General features: G+C 45.4%; 8 protein-coding genes across 8 annotated transcripts; 5 read left to right on the top strand and 3 right to left on the bottom strand.

The window, feature by feature from the left end:
- Positions 1 to 464: 464 nt before the first annotated feature.
- Positions 465 to 1,284, top strand: EDB82DRAFT_453977 (uncharacterized protein). Its single transcript, XM_065607830.1, has 3 exons — positions 465 to 586; positions 633 to 715; positions 771 to 1,284. Coding segments are annotated over exons 1-3 (288 nt in total). The 5' UTR covers positions 465 to 584; the 3' UTR covers positions 974 to 1,284.
- A 114-nt stretch (positions 1,285 to 1,398) lies between these two features.
- Positions 1,399 to 1,910, bottom strand: EDB82DRAFT_518901 (Cyanovirin-N; the record flags this gene model as incomplete). The annotated part of the gene is made up of 3 exons (XM_065609052.1): positions 1,399 to 1,457; positions 1,509 to 1,618; positions 1,666 to 1,910. 3 exons carry the CDS (start codon positions 1,908 to 1,910, stop codon positions 1,399 to 1,401), a joined length of 414 nt encoding a protein of 137 aa, XP_065465209.1.
- An 831-nt stretch (positions 1,911 to 2,741) lies between these two features.
- On the bottom strand, positions 2,742 to 3,511 carry EDB82DRAFT_482085 (uncharacterized protein). Its single transcript, XM_025732496.2, has one exon. It carries the CDS (start codon positions 3,348 to 3,350, stop codon positions 2,847 to 2,849), a length of 504 nt encoding a protein of 167 aa, XP_025591415.1. The 5' UTR covers positions 3,351 to 3,511; the 3' UTR covers positions 2,742 to 2,846.
- A 1,109-nt stretch (positions 3,512 to 4,620) lies between these two features.
- Positions 4,621 to 4,907, top strand: EDB82DRAFT_518900 (uncharacterized protein; the record flags this gene model as incomplete). The annotated part of the gene is made up of 2 exons (XM_025732497.1): positions 4,621 to 4,635; positions 4,692 to 4,907. The coding sequence occupies 2 exons, from the start codon at positions 4,621 to 4,623 to the stop codon at positions 4,905 to 4,907; spliced, it is 231 nt and encodes a 76-aa protein (XP_025591416.1).
- A 1,810-nt stretch (positions 4,908 to 6,717) lies between these two features.
- EDB82DRAFT_542615 (pectin lyase fold/virulence factor) lies at positions 6,718 to 7,903 on the top strand (the record flags this gene model as incomplete). The annotated part of the gene is made up of 2 exons (XM_025732498.1): positions 6,718 to 7,434; positions 7,487 to 7,903. 2 exons carry the CDS (start codon positions 6,718 to 6,720, stop codon positions 7,901 to 7,903), a joined length of 1,134 nt encoding a protein of 377 aa, XP_025591417.1.
- Positions 7,904 to 8,741: 838 nt separating this feature from the next.
- Positions 8,742 to 9,597, bottom strand: EDB82DRAFT_549148 (rhamnogalacturonan acetylesterase; the record flags this gene model as incomplete). Its single annotated transcript, XM_025732500.2, has 2 exons — positions 8,742 to 9,399; positions 9,479 to 9,597. The coding sequence occupies 2 exons, from the start codon at positions 9,595 to 9,597 to the stop codon at positions 8,742 to 8,744; spliced, it is 777 nt and encodes a 258-aa protein (XP_025591418.2).
- A 568-nt stretch (positions 9,598 to 10,165) lies between these two features.
- Positions 10,166 to 11,238, top strand: EDB82DRAFT_482083 (uncharacterized protein). Its single transcript, XM_025732501.2, has one exon. It carries the CDS (start codon positions 10,223 to 10,225, stop codon positions 11,162 to 11,164), a length of 942 nt encoding a protein of 313 aa, XP_025591419.1. The 5' UTR covers positions 10,166 to 10,222; the 3' UTR covers positions 11,165 to 11,238.
- Positions 11,239 to 12,034: 796 nt separating this feature from the next.
- Positions 12,035 to 13,567, top strand: EDB82DRAFT_570067 (chondroitin AC/alginate lyase). The gene is made up of 3 exons (XM_025732502.2): positions 12,035 to 12,732; positions 12,788 to 13,222; positions 13,276 to 13,567. Exons 1-3 carry the CDS (start codon positions 12,102 to 12,104, stop codon positions 13,476 to 13,478), a joined length of 1,269 nt encoding a protein of 422 aa, XP_025591420.2. The 5' UTR covers positions 12,035 to 12,101; the 3' UTR covers positions 13,479 to 13,567.
- The last annotated feature ends 102 nt before the right edge of the window (positions 13,568 to 13,669 follow it).

Below are 13,669 nucleotides of genomic sequence, written 5' to 3'. Positions count from 1 at the left end.
AATGTTAATGAGCTTTATCTACTCGAAAACGGTACCCTTCATTATTGGATCCCCTCCACACCAAATCTTGGATATCATTTGAAGGAAAGAGCCATCAGAGTGATACAGTTGGCAATGGACAGGACATCAGAGATACATGCAGCTGCAGACCTACACACCGCAAAGACATGCAGTATCAACCTACGTACTACTCATATCAACCACTGAGGAGATTTTGATGCCACCAATTGGACTCCATAACGTAGTTCGTTGAGTGGCCCCAGCTTGTCAAAAGTGTCGATCCCGTCCATCTATGATCTTAAGTTGGTGTGTTCCACTCGACTGAAGGTCCGAGTTGGGCCAAGCCATCATGCAAACACTGGCCCCTTATCAGCTGGAGATGCTTAATTGGAACGTCTCTTGCGAGTGTATGTAGCTGAATCACCAGTCCAGTCGACATCTCCCCGCTTCGTCTTTATACGTACGATTGAGCTTCAGCTATAAATAAGAAGTTTCTCCACCGTTGTAGTTTTTTCTCAAGTGCGACGTGACACTATCTTTGTTTGTATTAGTTCTCATAGATCTTCGTCGGCCCGTCACTCATCATGTTAGTCAACTCCGCTTAGTGCAATATACACACTGACACACTACAGGCTCCTCAGCACCATCATCTTGGCCTTCCCATTGGCCGTCGCTTCGTGGCCACACATCGAAGCTTGCCGCAAAGCCTGGCCTGGTGAGCCTTGTTCCGCCTTTGACATGTCCACGTACACTAATGAATGTCCTTACAGCTGAGCCTTGTGCCTATATCGCCGGAAACGCAATGGTACTAGGCACCTGCGAGAGCGTATGCGAGACCACCAACTGTCCCAATAACCTAGTCTGCAAGCCTCGACGTTGGACTCGTCACTGCGACAATTGTGGCGGTGACCTCAACACAGGTGGCAATCGTGGAAGTACTCATGGAACTGATCATGGTCCTACCATCCTCTGAGATGAGAGACCACCTCCTCTGCCGGACGAGTGGGAGAGGGTGAAGCTTTTGGTAGAGGAGGTTTTGAAGATTGTGCAAAAGCATGCTCAAGCTGATGAGAAGAGTGAGGGCAATGCTGCATTTGGTGGCTTGGCTCGACTGTTCTTGACATACTTGGCACAGATATTACAAATGTGAACATAGTTTTGCTACTTGACGTTTGTTGAACGTTTATATACGAGATGAATGACTGTCTCAATTATCTGCGATGTATACCTACAATCAATCGCTATCTGGACAGCCCATCAATCGAATCCTAGCTCTACTGCCTTACCACTTTCTTGAGTCACTGTCTCAAAGACTTAGCTACCCTCTTTCAGATAAGAAGATATTCCAACCTTGAATATCATCATCCTATTCTCTAATGGCCCCAACATAGAGATCGCCTAGGTGCGGGGGCCGCCATGGTATGTAAGAATGCCGTCCCGGTTTGCAATGTGCCGATCTCCCTTGATTAGCAAAGCCCGTAGATGAAAACGAATGTAGCAAGACCTACTTAAGTCAATAGAAGTATCAGTCGTTCCACCACTATAGTTGACGCATCTAGCATGCAAGACAGTGCCTTTCATACGTAGGTCCCTACAGCTTCCCCCCATACCACCACTGCTATACCAAATTAGCAGAGTCTACCACGTAAAGAACGGGAAACATACTTCAGTCGAGCAACCAGATTGCCTTCGTCATTAGCAAATAATTTGCTGATATTGATGAAGACGGCAACGCTCCAGGCACCATTTATCTTGCGACAGCTTGCTTGGAAAGTAGTACGGTCTTGTGGATAGTTGGCGTTGCCACCCGGCCGATGAACACCATAGTCCTGACAAGTTGCAGCAAAGTCTGAATCGGCAACTACACCAAGAGACCCTAGTGCGAGGAGAGCAAGAGTATTAATCTTCATTATGATAGTTGTTCACAAATGATGAGAAGTAGAAGGGATAGAACCAACGTGGCTTGTTGCAAAACTGAAAATCTTTCGAGGAATATGGGTCCTCTTATAGACAACGTTCCGCTTCACTAATATTTCTTGTCTTTTTGTAAATGAACTTTCTAGTTCCCCAGCGTCCTATATGGAGACCAAATTTCATCACCCTAACTTCACATCAGCTCACAGTGATATGCCTTCTCGTCTATGCGCAGTAATCCTGGGCATCAGCGCCTAGACTTGGCTCCGGCAGAAGCCATAACGGCTACCACGGAGCACATACGATATTAACATGCAGCTGCAAATCAGATATAGAGAAGACCCATGGTACAGAAAAACAAACGACCAATTGCCCAGAAGCACCGGAACAAGAAGCGAAAAGCACCCAAAGCACTAGGTTGGGGACTCTAGACGCCCAATTACAAAGCTAGACAATATGCCCTAATCGGTACAAGACGCTGTAAGCTCATTCAACGACATCCCCACTAGTATCACGTCAGATACATCGACAATAACCTGAAGAAGAGAACTGCGAACCGATCGACTGCACATGACATGAGAACCCTAAAGATGAAAAAAAATAAAAAAAAATGAACCAGAACTACGTCAGATGGAGCAGGGGACACAGGTCTTGACAATCATAGAAGGAAGTTGATGAACAACAGGAACACGCCAACACCAGAAAAAAAAAACAAGAAACGGTGCACCTACGGAGCATAGATAGACAAACAATAAAATGGCCGTTCGTGACCCAACCAGGATTTGCAAACGAATTTAACCAACAGGGTCAAAATAGACCTCCCCTAGCATAATCAATAGATATTGTGTAATATCTTGAAGGTTAATAATGAGGTAATAAATAACCTGAAGTGTGTTTTTAATTGTAACTACTTGTAGAACACAGCCACTACGCTAATCGCTATCTGAAACACCCCATAGATTGTATCCCGGCTCTCGAGTCACAAACCCCACGAGCGACCTGACATTGTCTTGCGTTTCTGCTTCAACAGCTGAATTAGCCGCCAAGGCTTTGAGGTCAGAAAATAACCCATCCTTCAACATCACAACCTTGTCCTCCGTTGGTATCAGACCTAAGGATCTCCTGTATCGCTCGAATGTTGACGAATCGGCACGTGGGATTATTGCACGTAAGCAGGCTTCCAGAGAGGACGATTTATTCGCGCAGTCTTTGAGAATACCCTTCAGGGCGAGCGTGTCTGGTGAAGGCTCTATACTCCATGGGAAACCTTCTTTTGCTTTATCAAAGGCGCCCATGATCCAAGGGAGTTGTGAACAGAGTGTTTGAATAGATAGAGGTAAAGATTGAGCGTCTGAGGCTTTTTCGCAGATTTCGATAGCCGCTCTGAGCGTGGTTGTTATATTTGAAATGAGATTGTGCAACTTCATGATTGGCATGGTGACAGTGTTTTTCGAGATAGCTGAAAGTCACCTCCGTTAATGTTAAAAAGATTGGTGAAGTTTTTAATTCTTTTTCGTATCTTCCATGGAATTTCTTGTCGTGATGATAGAGAAAATAAATACCTGTGGTGCTTTGACTTGTAACTCACTGTGGAACATAGCCACTGCACAGCCTGGTTTTCTTTGCCAATGGACAACTGACAACGAATTGAGGATCACTCAGATCTTGGCAAAGTGTAAGGCATAATAAGAACTTTTCATGTTGCTGATATGTCAATTTCTAAAAGGCAGAATAATTTAACAAATTGTCAGCCTTGGTGTTTACCTTGGTTGTGGATAATTGAGGATACATCATGATTGGGGAATATGGCGAACAATTACGCTCACTGAGTCTGCCTTGACTTGAATGAAAAAAGGATGCCACGTTTAAGGTAGACATTTTTCGGAGTCGCTAAATTAATGGTAGTTGTCTGCTTCTTCAGAATACTCGTACTACGAGGGGATACCTAATTGTTACATTTTGCCGGAGATTCAGCCTTGGTCTTTGTAACACAGGCCTATTGGACTGGGTTTGAATTGAAATGAGACCTAAATGCCTGATCTCATGGTGTCGGAACAATTGACCGATGTTGTTACGAGAGAAGAAATCAGTAAGTCTGTTTGTGGCAATCGGACCTGACCTTTATGCAGTTTACTTTTACCCTCTGAAGCTCACATTTCAACTTTTCTATTACCTGCTAGCTTGAACACTGTAGATAACAGCTGCCGTTGAGAAAGGGAGACATCGGCTATACGGCAACCTAAAAGGCACGACGGATCACCTACAGTTGAAGTGTCTCACCAAGTGGGGAGAAAATCTCGTGTACGGGCCAGTTCCATGAAGAGGCTCGCTGATAAGTGGTCATTGAAGATCCACATCATCAAATTTTATCTAATCGATCAGATAATCAGTGGTGATCTATCCACATCTAAGCGGGTATGGCCGGAGGATCAGACGCTACGCTCACATATGTGTTCGATCTGACCATTGATATACCCTTATGAGCTGAGCATTTGGCCACATATACGGAGCTTATCAGATCCTTCAGCTGCCAATGGCCCGAATATCGCAGGAGACCATTTCTATTTGGTTTAGCATGACGCCTAGACAACAACGTCTAGCAGAATCTGTTAATAGTTTTCAAGTTTAAATAGCCACGCCGCCTCTTTCGTATGTTGTTGTTTATAACAGATGCAAAGCACTCGTCAAACTCAAACCATCACCACTATGTACTCTCCCGCTGTATGCATCTCCCTTCCCAGTGATAGTTTGCGTTCTTTAACTAACACATCATGTAGAAACTCCTTGTTGCCGTCATGGCCCTCACCACTTTTTCCTCGGCCAGTCCTGTCGCCGAGAAGAGCAACACTCAGAACCTCGAGGCTCGTGGTAACTGCTTAGGTTACGCGAATTATGCAGCCTGTGCTTCTGGTCGTCGACGTTCTTGCCCTCACGGCGCTGGACAGAACCAGTGCTTCACTGCCGCTTCGCGTGTCTGTCAGGAGAACTGCTAAATGCTGCAGAGCTCAGTTCTTGTTGGGTGGATTATACACGTCATAAGGGGTCAAGAAAAGAAGCATAATGATTCTGGTCAGAATGAGTTTATATAGAATCTACATCTCTGTTGAAAATAACATTATAATCATCTCTAATAGGTCACCAGTGTCTGTTGCTCAAGTTTGACGTGAATGACTCATTCTATCTCCCGGCTTGTCCCAAGTTGAGGAATTCTGTTTTAGGAGAGCTTCCGGGGGGATGAGACCGCTGATAATACAATCAGAAATTCTGTTACTTGCGCCTTGCACGTCAAGCGAGCTATCAACTGCGACTACAGTACCATATTGAAAACCGGTGCGCTGGTGCATAAGCCCACCACGGAACGGTGCTCTCACTAATGCACCTTCGACGAAAAACGCGTCCTCAGTGGAGCCGGACATGCTGGAGCTACGTGCAATATCTGTGGATTTTCCAACTGGGCTCTAAACAATCGCAGATGTGGAAGTTCTGTTAGTTTCGAAAGACAGTAATGATGGGCTCGAAGTAGCCATGTTCGGCTATTGACCTGGGACCCGTAGCAAAACGTCATCCTAGCCTGCAATTTTAAAACAATAAGCGGAAGTCATTAATCTGAAACCACCCGGCACATCTAACAATTGGATTCCCCACATAGTAATATCTGGGTCCTGCTAATCTGACAATCCAATTGCGGGCTCTAGAACGTTCTCGATGGCGTGGTTGCCCAGACTATTGATCTGTAACATTCGACTAATCTTTGGGGGCGTATTGTGTGGAGATTGGTCGGTCGGAGCCTCGGACTGGGTTATCGATCGAGGTTTACGTCTTTTTGATTTAGTATAAATGCATTGTATCACGAGCCTGGCATTGTCCATATGGTTATTCCTTAGATCATCGAACACGACCAATGGCGCACTCTGTACATGTCCTCTTTGACATTGTCTGACGAGTTGCTGATATTGTCCTGTGAATTGCCTTGTGTCGCTATAATACCTCTTGACGTGAGAATGGTTTGCAATCAAGTATATTTGTGGATATAATAGTGTTAGTTAACTTTTTAGATGTGATACCCTGTACAAACCGACGTCTAGACCCTTCACATCACCGAGATTGATCTCGTATTCTATAATGAGTAGCTCCCTACTAGAGCCTGTTAAGTTAGTCGCGAAGCTAGATGGCCTTGAATATGCATTAAAAAGAATTGTCCCAGTTTATGACCATGGGTATATATTTTTAGTCTTAGATGTAGGGAATGCTTGTGCAATTTAAACCTGATAGTTAAGGGTCTCTGGTTGGGGCGATTATAAACAGAAGCCCTTGACCCCTAAAGCAATGTATCCTCTCAATGTTTAGTTGTGTCTCAAGACCTTTTATTTGGTCCCTATACGCGTGTGTGCTTTTATACGCGTATATGCAGGATATGCTAGTCCAACCCTGGAAACGCTATTGTCCACGAGCTTGGATCTCGGCTGGACGGCAGGAGTAAGTCTCCATGGGCTAGTGATAATCGCAATAGCACAGACTCATTTCCGCTCTCGCCCCAGTCACGTAGCCAGTAAAGAGATATCAAGATTATGCTTGGTGGAAGAATAGTATTCAAGCTGGTAATAGGCAAATCACGATTACATATATATTCTCAATAGCCCTTTGCGCAGCTCCTCTGATCTTATCAAACATCTGTCTATCACTTTCGTTACTTGTCCTTCGTTCTTTTATCTTTCTTTACGCCAAGCACGCCGGCAGCTGGAACTCCGGCCTTCCACTCGTTTATTCATCCTCGTTTCTTCAAAGCGACTATCAGTCAGCGTTATGCGTTTACTCAATGCATTTGTCGCCATCGCGGCCTTCCTTCCTGCTTCCCTCGCCGCGTTGCCCACCAAAGCCGAAGGGTTCGCTTCCGGTACTACTGGCGGCAAGGGTGGCCAAGTTGTTCGTCCTCGCAACAACCAAGAACTCGTCAATTTTCTCAAGGATAACACCCCTCGAATCATCTACCTGGAGCGTACTTTTGACTTCAAGGGTTCAGAGGGTAGTGCTTCCGAAACTGGATGCGCGCCTTGGGGTACTGGCTCACACTGCCAGCTCTCCATCAACAAGAACAACTGGTGCACCAACTATAACCCTAATGCTGCCAAGGTTAATGTCAAGTACGACAAGGCCGGCTTGAACCCCATTTTGGTCGGCTCTAATAAGAGTATCATCGGTGTCGGCTCTAAGGGAGTTATTAAAGGCAAGGGACTTCGTATGGCTAATGGTGTCAAGAACGTCATCGTTCAAAACATCCATATCACCGATCTTAACCCTAGCCTGGTCTGGGGAGGCGACGCTATTACCCTGGATGGGACTGATAATATCTGGATTGACCACTGCACTACTTCCTTGATCGGTCGGCAGCACATTGTTCTAGGTACTCAGGCTAGTGGTCGTGTCTCCATCACCAACAACAAGATCGACGGTCTTAGCAACTGGTCAGCTAGCTGCAACACTTACCATTACTGGGGTATCTTGTTCCTGGGCTCAAATGACGTAAGTGTCTACATCTGAAAACACGAATGTATGGTTGACTAATATCTTGTAGCTTGTTACATTCAAAGGCAACTATATGTACCACGTCTCCGGTCGCGCTCCCAAGGTCGCTGGTAACACTGTTCTCCACGTTGTCAACAACTATTTCCACGACATTTTCGACCACGCATTCGAAGTCGAGGACAAGGCTCAGGTTCTTATCGAAGGAAACATTTTCCAGAACGTCAAGAACCCTTCCAAGCCTGGCAATAAAGGCCGTATCTTTAGCGTCCCTACCGCTGGTGCTACTGGTGTATGCAAAGCTTCGCTCGGACGTGCATGCCAGATGAACGCTTTCGGAAGTTCTGGTACCATGCCTGGTGATGATTCCGGGTTTCTCGGAAACTTCAAAGGCAAGTCTATTGCGGCTGCCGGTAGTGCACAAACCGCCAAGAACGCTATGACTCAGGCTGGTTTTGGTGTCGCTTAAGCGGTTGTGCTTTTGGAAGTGAGTGGTGTGGTTTTATTTCGTTCTTGGGGTGACATAATTACTGTTGGCGGTGGTTTGCAGTATGTTTAGGTTGAAAATAATGCAGGCCACTGTTTTCACGTTGCCTGGATTTACAAGTTATTTGTAACTATTGGCCAGAAGTTTAGAGCATAGTCAGATAAGATTTTGTATGAATCCTTTTATTCTTTCAGCTCTTGTGGTCATTATTTGTAAGGTTTATCCTACCGCTCAGCTTGCCATCTTCAGTGACTGAAGCATGATTTCTTGACATAACGATGTTTTTTATCATTGTCCCGCTATAATTCCAGCATCTAGTGATTTCCCGTCGTGGTCATCGCAACTTTGGCCGCCACTCGAACTACCCGCAGGCTAGCTGTCTGACCCTCTTGATTGATCTGTCCGAGACTAGCTTTTTATCCACAAAGAAAGATTAATATCGCGCCTTGTTCAACATATCGATGTTTACCATCTTTCCAGTCGTTCAAATGTACTCATTGATATGACGAGTAGTGTTGTTGCTGGTCTACTATCATGGTCACGCAGTGGTCTTGAGTGCTGACTGGGTGCTTAGCCGTATAGAATGTTCTTGACTTGAGAAGCTATAAGCTGGGCATTTCTACGTCACTGTTGCCATATCCAACCAGGCTGCGTGTAGCTTCTTCTCGTATGAGGCCTGAAGCTAGCTGGGTCCCAAGTGGCCACACAGTTCGTTCCAGATCACCATGCCCGTCTTGACCAGCTCGTTCATCCTCATATATATAACTCCACTATCTTTCGATTCTCCCCAACTACTGACTATCTGCATGGCAGACTGCAACTAACAAGATTGCTTGGGTGGAGTCTTGATAGCATTGCCAGTAGGGTTGATGTAAGCTCTCAGCTTACTAGTGCCGTCGCACTTGTTCTTGACCGCCTGGATAAAGCTCTGCGTGTTAAGCTTGGCCCCGTCCCAGTTAGTGTGAGTGTTATCTTTGGGAAAGTAAGATTTGGCCTTGTCGGGACCAAAAGACTGAAACAAAGCGACCGAATACTTGGTATGGTCGATGAATTCGACTCCGCTAGCTTTAGCCACACTTTTAGCAGCATCTGCAAAGGGCCATTTCGACTGTAGCGTGCTACCAGTCCAATAGTTCCGGTTGACCATACCAGAAATGATTGGCGTAGCTCCCTTAGCCTTGACATCGCCAATCATTTTGCGAAGGTACCAACCGAATGTGTGAACGACTTCGGTTGCGCCTGTTGTTGTGGTGACAGTAACAGTCTCTTCACCGATTCCAGCTAGAGTGGCACGATCGGATGTTTTGGGGTCACCATCATCGTTGTGGCCCATTTCAATGATAACTATGTCGTCTTTGGCCGTGCTCGATAGTAAGGCGCTCCATAGCCCTTCATTGATAAAAGACCTGGTAGAGCGACCATTTCTCGCCAGATTCGAAACAGTCAAGCTCAAGTAATCTTCGAGATAAAAGCCCCAACTATGAGCCGGCAAGAAGTCATGTCAGCGATGATGATTGATAGAGGTTCTATGCATTTCTTTCAGCCGAGAACACTTACCCTTGTAGAGGATCTCCCGAGGCATAATTAGCAGTCGTGCTATCAGAACAAATTAGTACTTTTGCAGCCTTGGCGGATACTACAAGCGATGCGGCGCTGAATAACTTGAAAAAATGCATGTTGCGAATCTTGATATAAGAACAGGCGTTGATGGCATCTATGCAAGTACAATGGATAGCGGCATATCTTTATAGTTACTCGCCGTCGTATACACAGCTCACTTTCCCATGCAGAAACGGAAGAAAGTCCTATTGGTGGGTAAATCATACATGATCGTAGCAACCTAAATTCCCTAATAGAATAGTTCGGAACGAACGGGATTTACTTAGTGTCCCAATCAAGTAGTTTGAGCCTCTGGGGCATAGACTATGGGTTTTAGTGCGAGTCGGTTATGAAACATGAAACCACTGGGATGCGGCGAAGGGATCATCATACATAGGAACCCTTGCTTCCCCGCATCATACAAGTCTAGACTTGAGCCTTCGACTGGAAAAAGGAAATAGCAAAGTAAGTTACCGTATCAATTTGTGAAATTCGGTAGCTTAGTAGGCCCCAAGCTAACAGCCGTTTGACCAATGGCATGATGACTATTCTATATAGTGTTTCTGGCCAATTAGCTAGCTTGGAAAGGACCCATTAAGCTACAGAATTTCACAAGTTCATACGGTAGTGAATACGATTACAATTAAACAACAACTGTAACCGCTGGTAGATTTCCTCTCATCAATTACTCAATAAAATAAAATGAGTCTTACGTTTACTACTCTCGACGTCTTTACAAAAACTGCCTTTGAGGGCAATCCATTAGCTGTGGTAACAATCCCACCACCGAGCCAGTGCCCCCCTCTCACTCAAGACCAAAAACAACGCATCGCCCGCGAATTCAATCTTTCAGAAACTGTCTTTGTCCACGATGTTGAGAATCGATCCGAGTCAAGCAGGAGAAAAATTGACATATTCACTCCGAAAGCGGAACTGCCTTTTGCTGGCCATCCAACAATCGGCACTGCAATCTTCCTCCGTTCCCAAGGTGTCAAGGCCATGGTTGTGAAAGCAGGAGAAATTGACCTTGAATTCGATGCCACTGGCTCTGCACGTGCCGCTATTCCACACAACGTGCGACTTCACACCCATCGTCTCATTCAGCCCGAGTATGAAGCTGGTCCAGATAACAAGATCGCTCAAGTCTCTGCAGCTGAGATTGGCGCGCGACTGTTCAGCATTGTCAACGGAATGACTTTCGCGCTAATCGAATTACCATCTCTGGATATGTTGGCCGCTGCAAAGATCGGAGCGATGTCATACATCTCGGGAGACTTGCAAGATGAAGGGTGGAAACATGACTTTGACTCAAGAAGATACTACTTTGTACTTCTCAACAGCGAAAGATCCTCCGATGGGAATGGAATTCTACAAAAGGTGCGAACAAGACTCGTCAAGCGCACAATGGAAGATCCTGCTACGGGAAGTGCTGCGTGTGCATTGGCTTGCTATTTGGCACTTCACAGGCTATCTGATGACTACATTCAATTTAGAATCACTCAAGGTGTTGAGATGGGTCGGGAAAGTTTAATTCTGGTTGATGTTGTGGTTGAGAAGAACGGTGATGGAGAGCGTAAGGTCAAAACCGTTCACCTTGGGGGTAATGCGGTAGAAGTCATGAGTGGAACCCTGCGAATCCCCTAAGTATAGCCTTCTTACTCCATCATTTTCAAAAAAAAATATTTTGTCAACGTACATACGGAATGCTATAATTACACGGCTTGAACAGCCATGAGTATCGGTAGGTTACCAAATTTGAAAGCAGGGACTAAAGGCACCTGATATAAACCCAACCCAAGGACTCAAAGAAGAGGATTAGCTTTGCAACAAGAGCAACCAAGAAAGTGTTGGGTAAGTGAGCTTTAGAACCTAATCTCAGGAAAATGGAGATTCTGTCAGACTCGCAAAGAAAACACAATTTGACGGTAGTTGATGGTGATGTCGTCAATGTGGCTTTGGAAGGAACATATTGTTTGGTGTAATTGGCCAAGGTCTGTCGTAGTACCGCTCTTGACTTGTCTTTTTCAATATTGGCCTAGTCATCGATAGAAGTATAGTAAGATTAAATATAACATTTGAAGAGGAGAGGGACATACTTTTATCCAACCCGACGGAAAACTCATGCAATTATAATCTTTCAAAGACTGTCTTTGTCCACGATGTCGAGAATCGATCCGAATCAAGCAGGAGACAAATGAACATCTTCACTCCGAGACGGAATGACTTTCTTAATGGACCACAGACTCAAAACTAGCTCTATAAGTCCTTAAACTTCTGCGCACGAGCGCTTACATAGTGGACTAATATTAATAGCTAATTAGTGGAGAAATCTCGTATTCTTCTAGGATAATATTGGTGGAAACTATTATTCCGGATTAAAAAAAGAGACCTATTACTATAGTTTTATAAATGCTTACCCTTGTATTTGTCTAGCTTAGTAATTAGACAGCTATTGTAACCCTAGCGAGACTAGTATACAACGATGCGGGATAAAATAGCTACTAGGGCTATAATATTTATTGTAATTAGCGGTACTGTTGCATGTCTACCAATCTAAATTATTACTATTTTCACGAACAAGATGAAGCTCCAATTCATGATGCTTGGTTTGGAAGCTTCATTTGCCCTTAAATCTGTACATGCGGCGAGTGATAGTAACGCGACTCCTTATTTTCCCATTCCAACCAACTCGCCCAAGACATGGGTTCATCCAGGAGTTTTCGTCTCCGGGCCGCAGCTCGACTACATTGCCAAGAGGATCGAGGCTAAGGAGAATCCTTGGACGGAGGCATTGGATTCCATGCTTAACTCGTCGTACATCTCGCCTACGCGAACGGCCGAGCCATATGAGACAGTCGAGTGCGGACCGACGTCGACGCCCAACATTGGGTGTTATCAGGAGCGCGAGGATTCCATGGCGGCATACATGAACGCATTAGCATGGTGGATTACGAAGGACAAGCACTATGCTGAGAAATCTATCCATTATATGGATGCCTGGTCTAGCACGATCCAAGGTCACAACAACAGCAACGCACCACTGCAGGCGGCCTGGTCTTCCGCTAATTGGGTACGTGCGGGTGAAATTATGCGCTCGAGCTATCAACACTGGTCCAAGAAGAGTATCAAGACGTTCTCTGACATGCTACGACACGCCTACATCCCCCTCATCGAGAACGGCGCCCCGCAGAAGAATGGAAACTGGGAACTAGGTCGGTACACTTCTTCTGTATTACTGTCACTGGCGGATCTGCTGATACTTCGTAGTGATGATTGAGTCTACTATAGGGGCTGCCGTCTTCCTTGAAGATGCAGCTCTGTATGAAAAGTCCTTGGGGTTGTTCTCCGACCGGGTTCCTGCGTATATCTACCTGACCTCGGATGGGAAGTATCCCGTGCAAGGCCGTGGTCGGATCAATACCACGGCGGAGATTATCAAATACTGGTATAATCAAAAAACCTTCCCAATTAGTGGCATCACGCAGGAGACCTGCCGAGATTTTGCCCACACCAGCTTTGGCATCTCATCCATCTCCCACATCGCCGAGACGCTGCGTATCCAGGGTATGGACGTGTGGAGATCCACCGACGTTGGTGCGCGTGTTAAGGCGGCCCTCGAGTTACATACTGCACTGGACTCAAAAGAGAAACCTATTCCTAAGTGGCTGTGCAATGGCACTATTCCCGACACTATGAATCCAAGTTAGTGCCTATACTATTACCAAGAATATTAACTAGCCCGCTAACTCCAGCAGTGTTAGAACCAGCTTACAATGCACTGGCCTTCAATTTGGGTCACAAAATGCCTTCTACTAAGAACGTATTACTGAGTCAGCGTCCAGCGGGTATTAGTGAACATCCACTATTTATTGGATTCGAGACACTGACAAACGCTAAAACGCCATTTCCTTGGGGTAAACGCGGTAGAAGTCATGGTGGAAGCCTGCGTAACCCTTGAGCAAAGTCTTACTCCAATCGATAGTGTCTGAATTTACGTATGTTACAAAGCCACTTCGACAGTAGTAATCAAACTCGGCTTGATTTCCCTAGATCTTATAGATTGAGCGCGTTCGCTGAGCAAGCAAACTTGACTCCAACAGAAGTCCTTAGGTACAAACCTTGGCTTGAATCGATATGTGGATCAATTAA

This window comes from Fusarium venenatum, assembly GCF_020744135.1.
Source record: "Fusarium venenatum strain MPI-CAGE-CH-0201 chromosome Unknown EDB82scaffold_1, whole genome shotgun sequence".
In the NCBI taxonomy this organism is placed as follows: Eukaryota; Fungi; Ascomycota; class Sordariomycetes; order Hypocreales; family Nectriaceae; genus Fusarium; species Fusarium venenatum.
The sequence above is the reverse complement of the archived record's forward strand: the minus strand, read 5'-3'. Positions and strand labels throughout refer to the sequence as shown.

Bases quoted from the DNA above. Each gene is read 5' to 3' on its own strand.
- EDB82DRAFT_453977 (XM_065607830.1), top strand. The intron at 716-770 runs GTGAGCCTTGTT...ATGTCCTTACAG, and splicing joins TTGCCGCAAAGCCTGGCCTG to CTGAGCCTTGTGCCTATATC.
- EDB82DRAFT_482085 (XM_025732496.2), bottom strand. From the start codon at position 3,350: ATGCCAATCATGAAGTTGCACAATCTCATTTCAAATATAACAACCACG.
- EDB82DRAFT_482083 (XM_025732501.2), top strand. From the start codon at position 10,223: ATGAGTCTTACGTTTACTACTCTCGACGTCTTTACAAAAACTGCCTTT.
- EDB82DRAFT_570067 (XM_025732502.2), top strand. From the start codon at position 12,102: ATGAAGCTCCAATTCATGATGCTTGGTTTGGAAGCTTCATTTGCCCTT. The intron at 12,733-12,787 runs GTCGGTACACTT...GATACTTCGTAG, and splicing joins GAATGGAAACTGGGAACTAG to TGATGATTGAGTCTACTATA. The intron at 13,223-13,275 runs GTTAGTGCCTAT...TAACTCCAGCAG, and splicing joins TCCCGACACTATGAATCCAA to TGTTAGAACCAGCTTACAAT.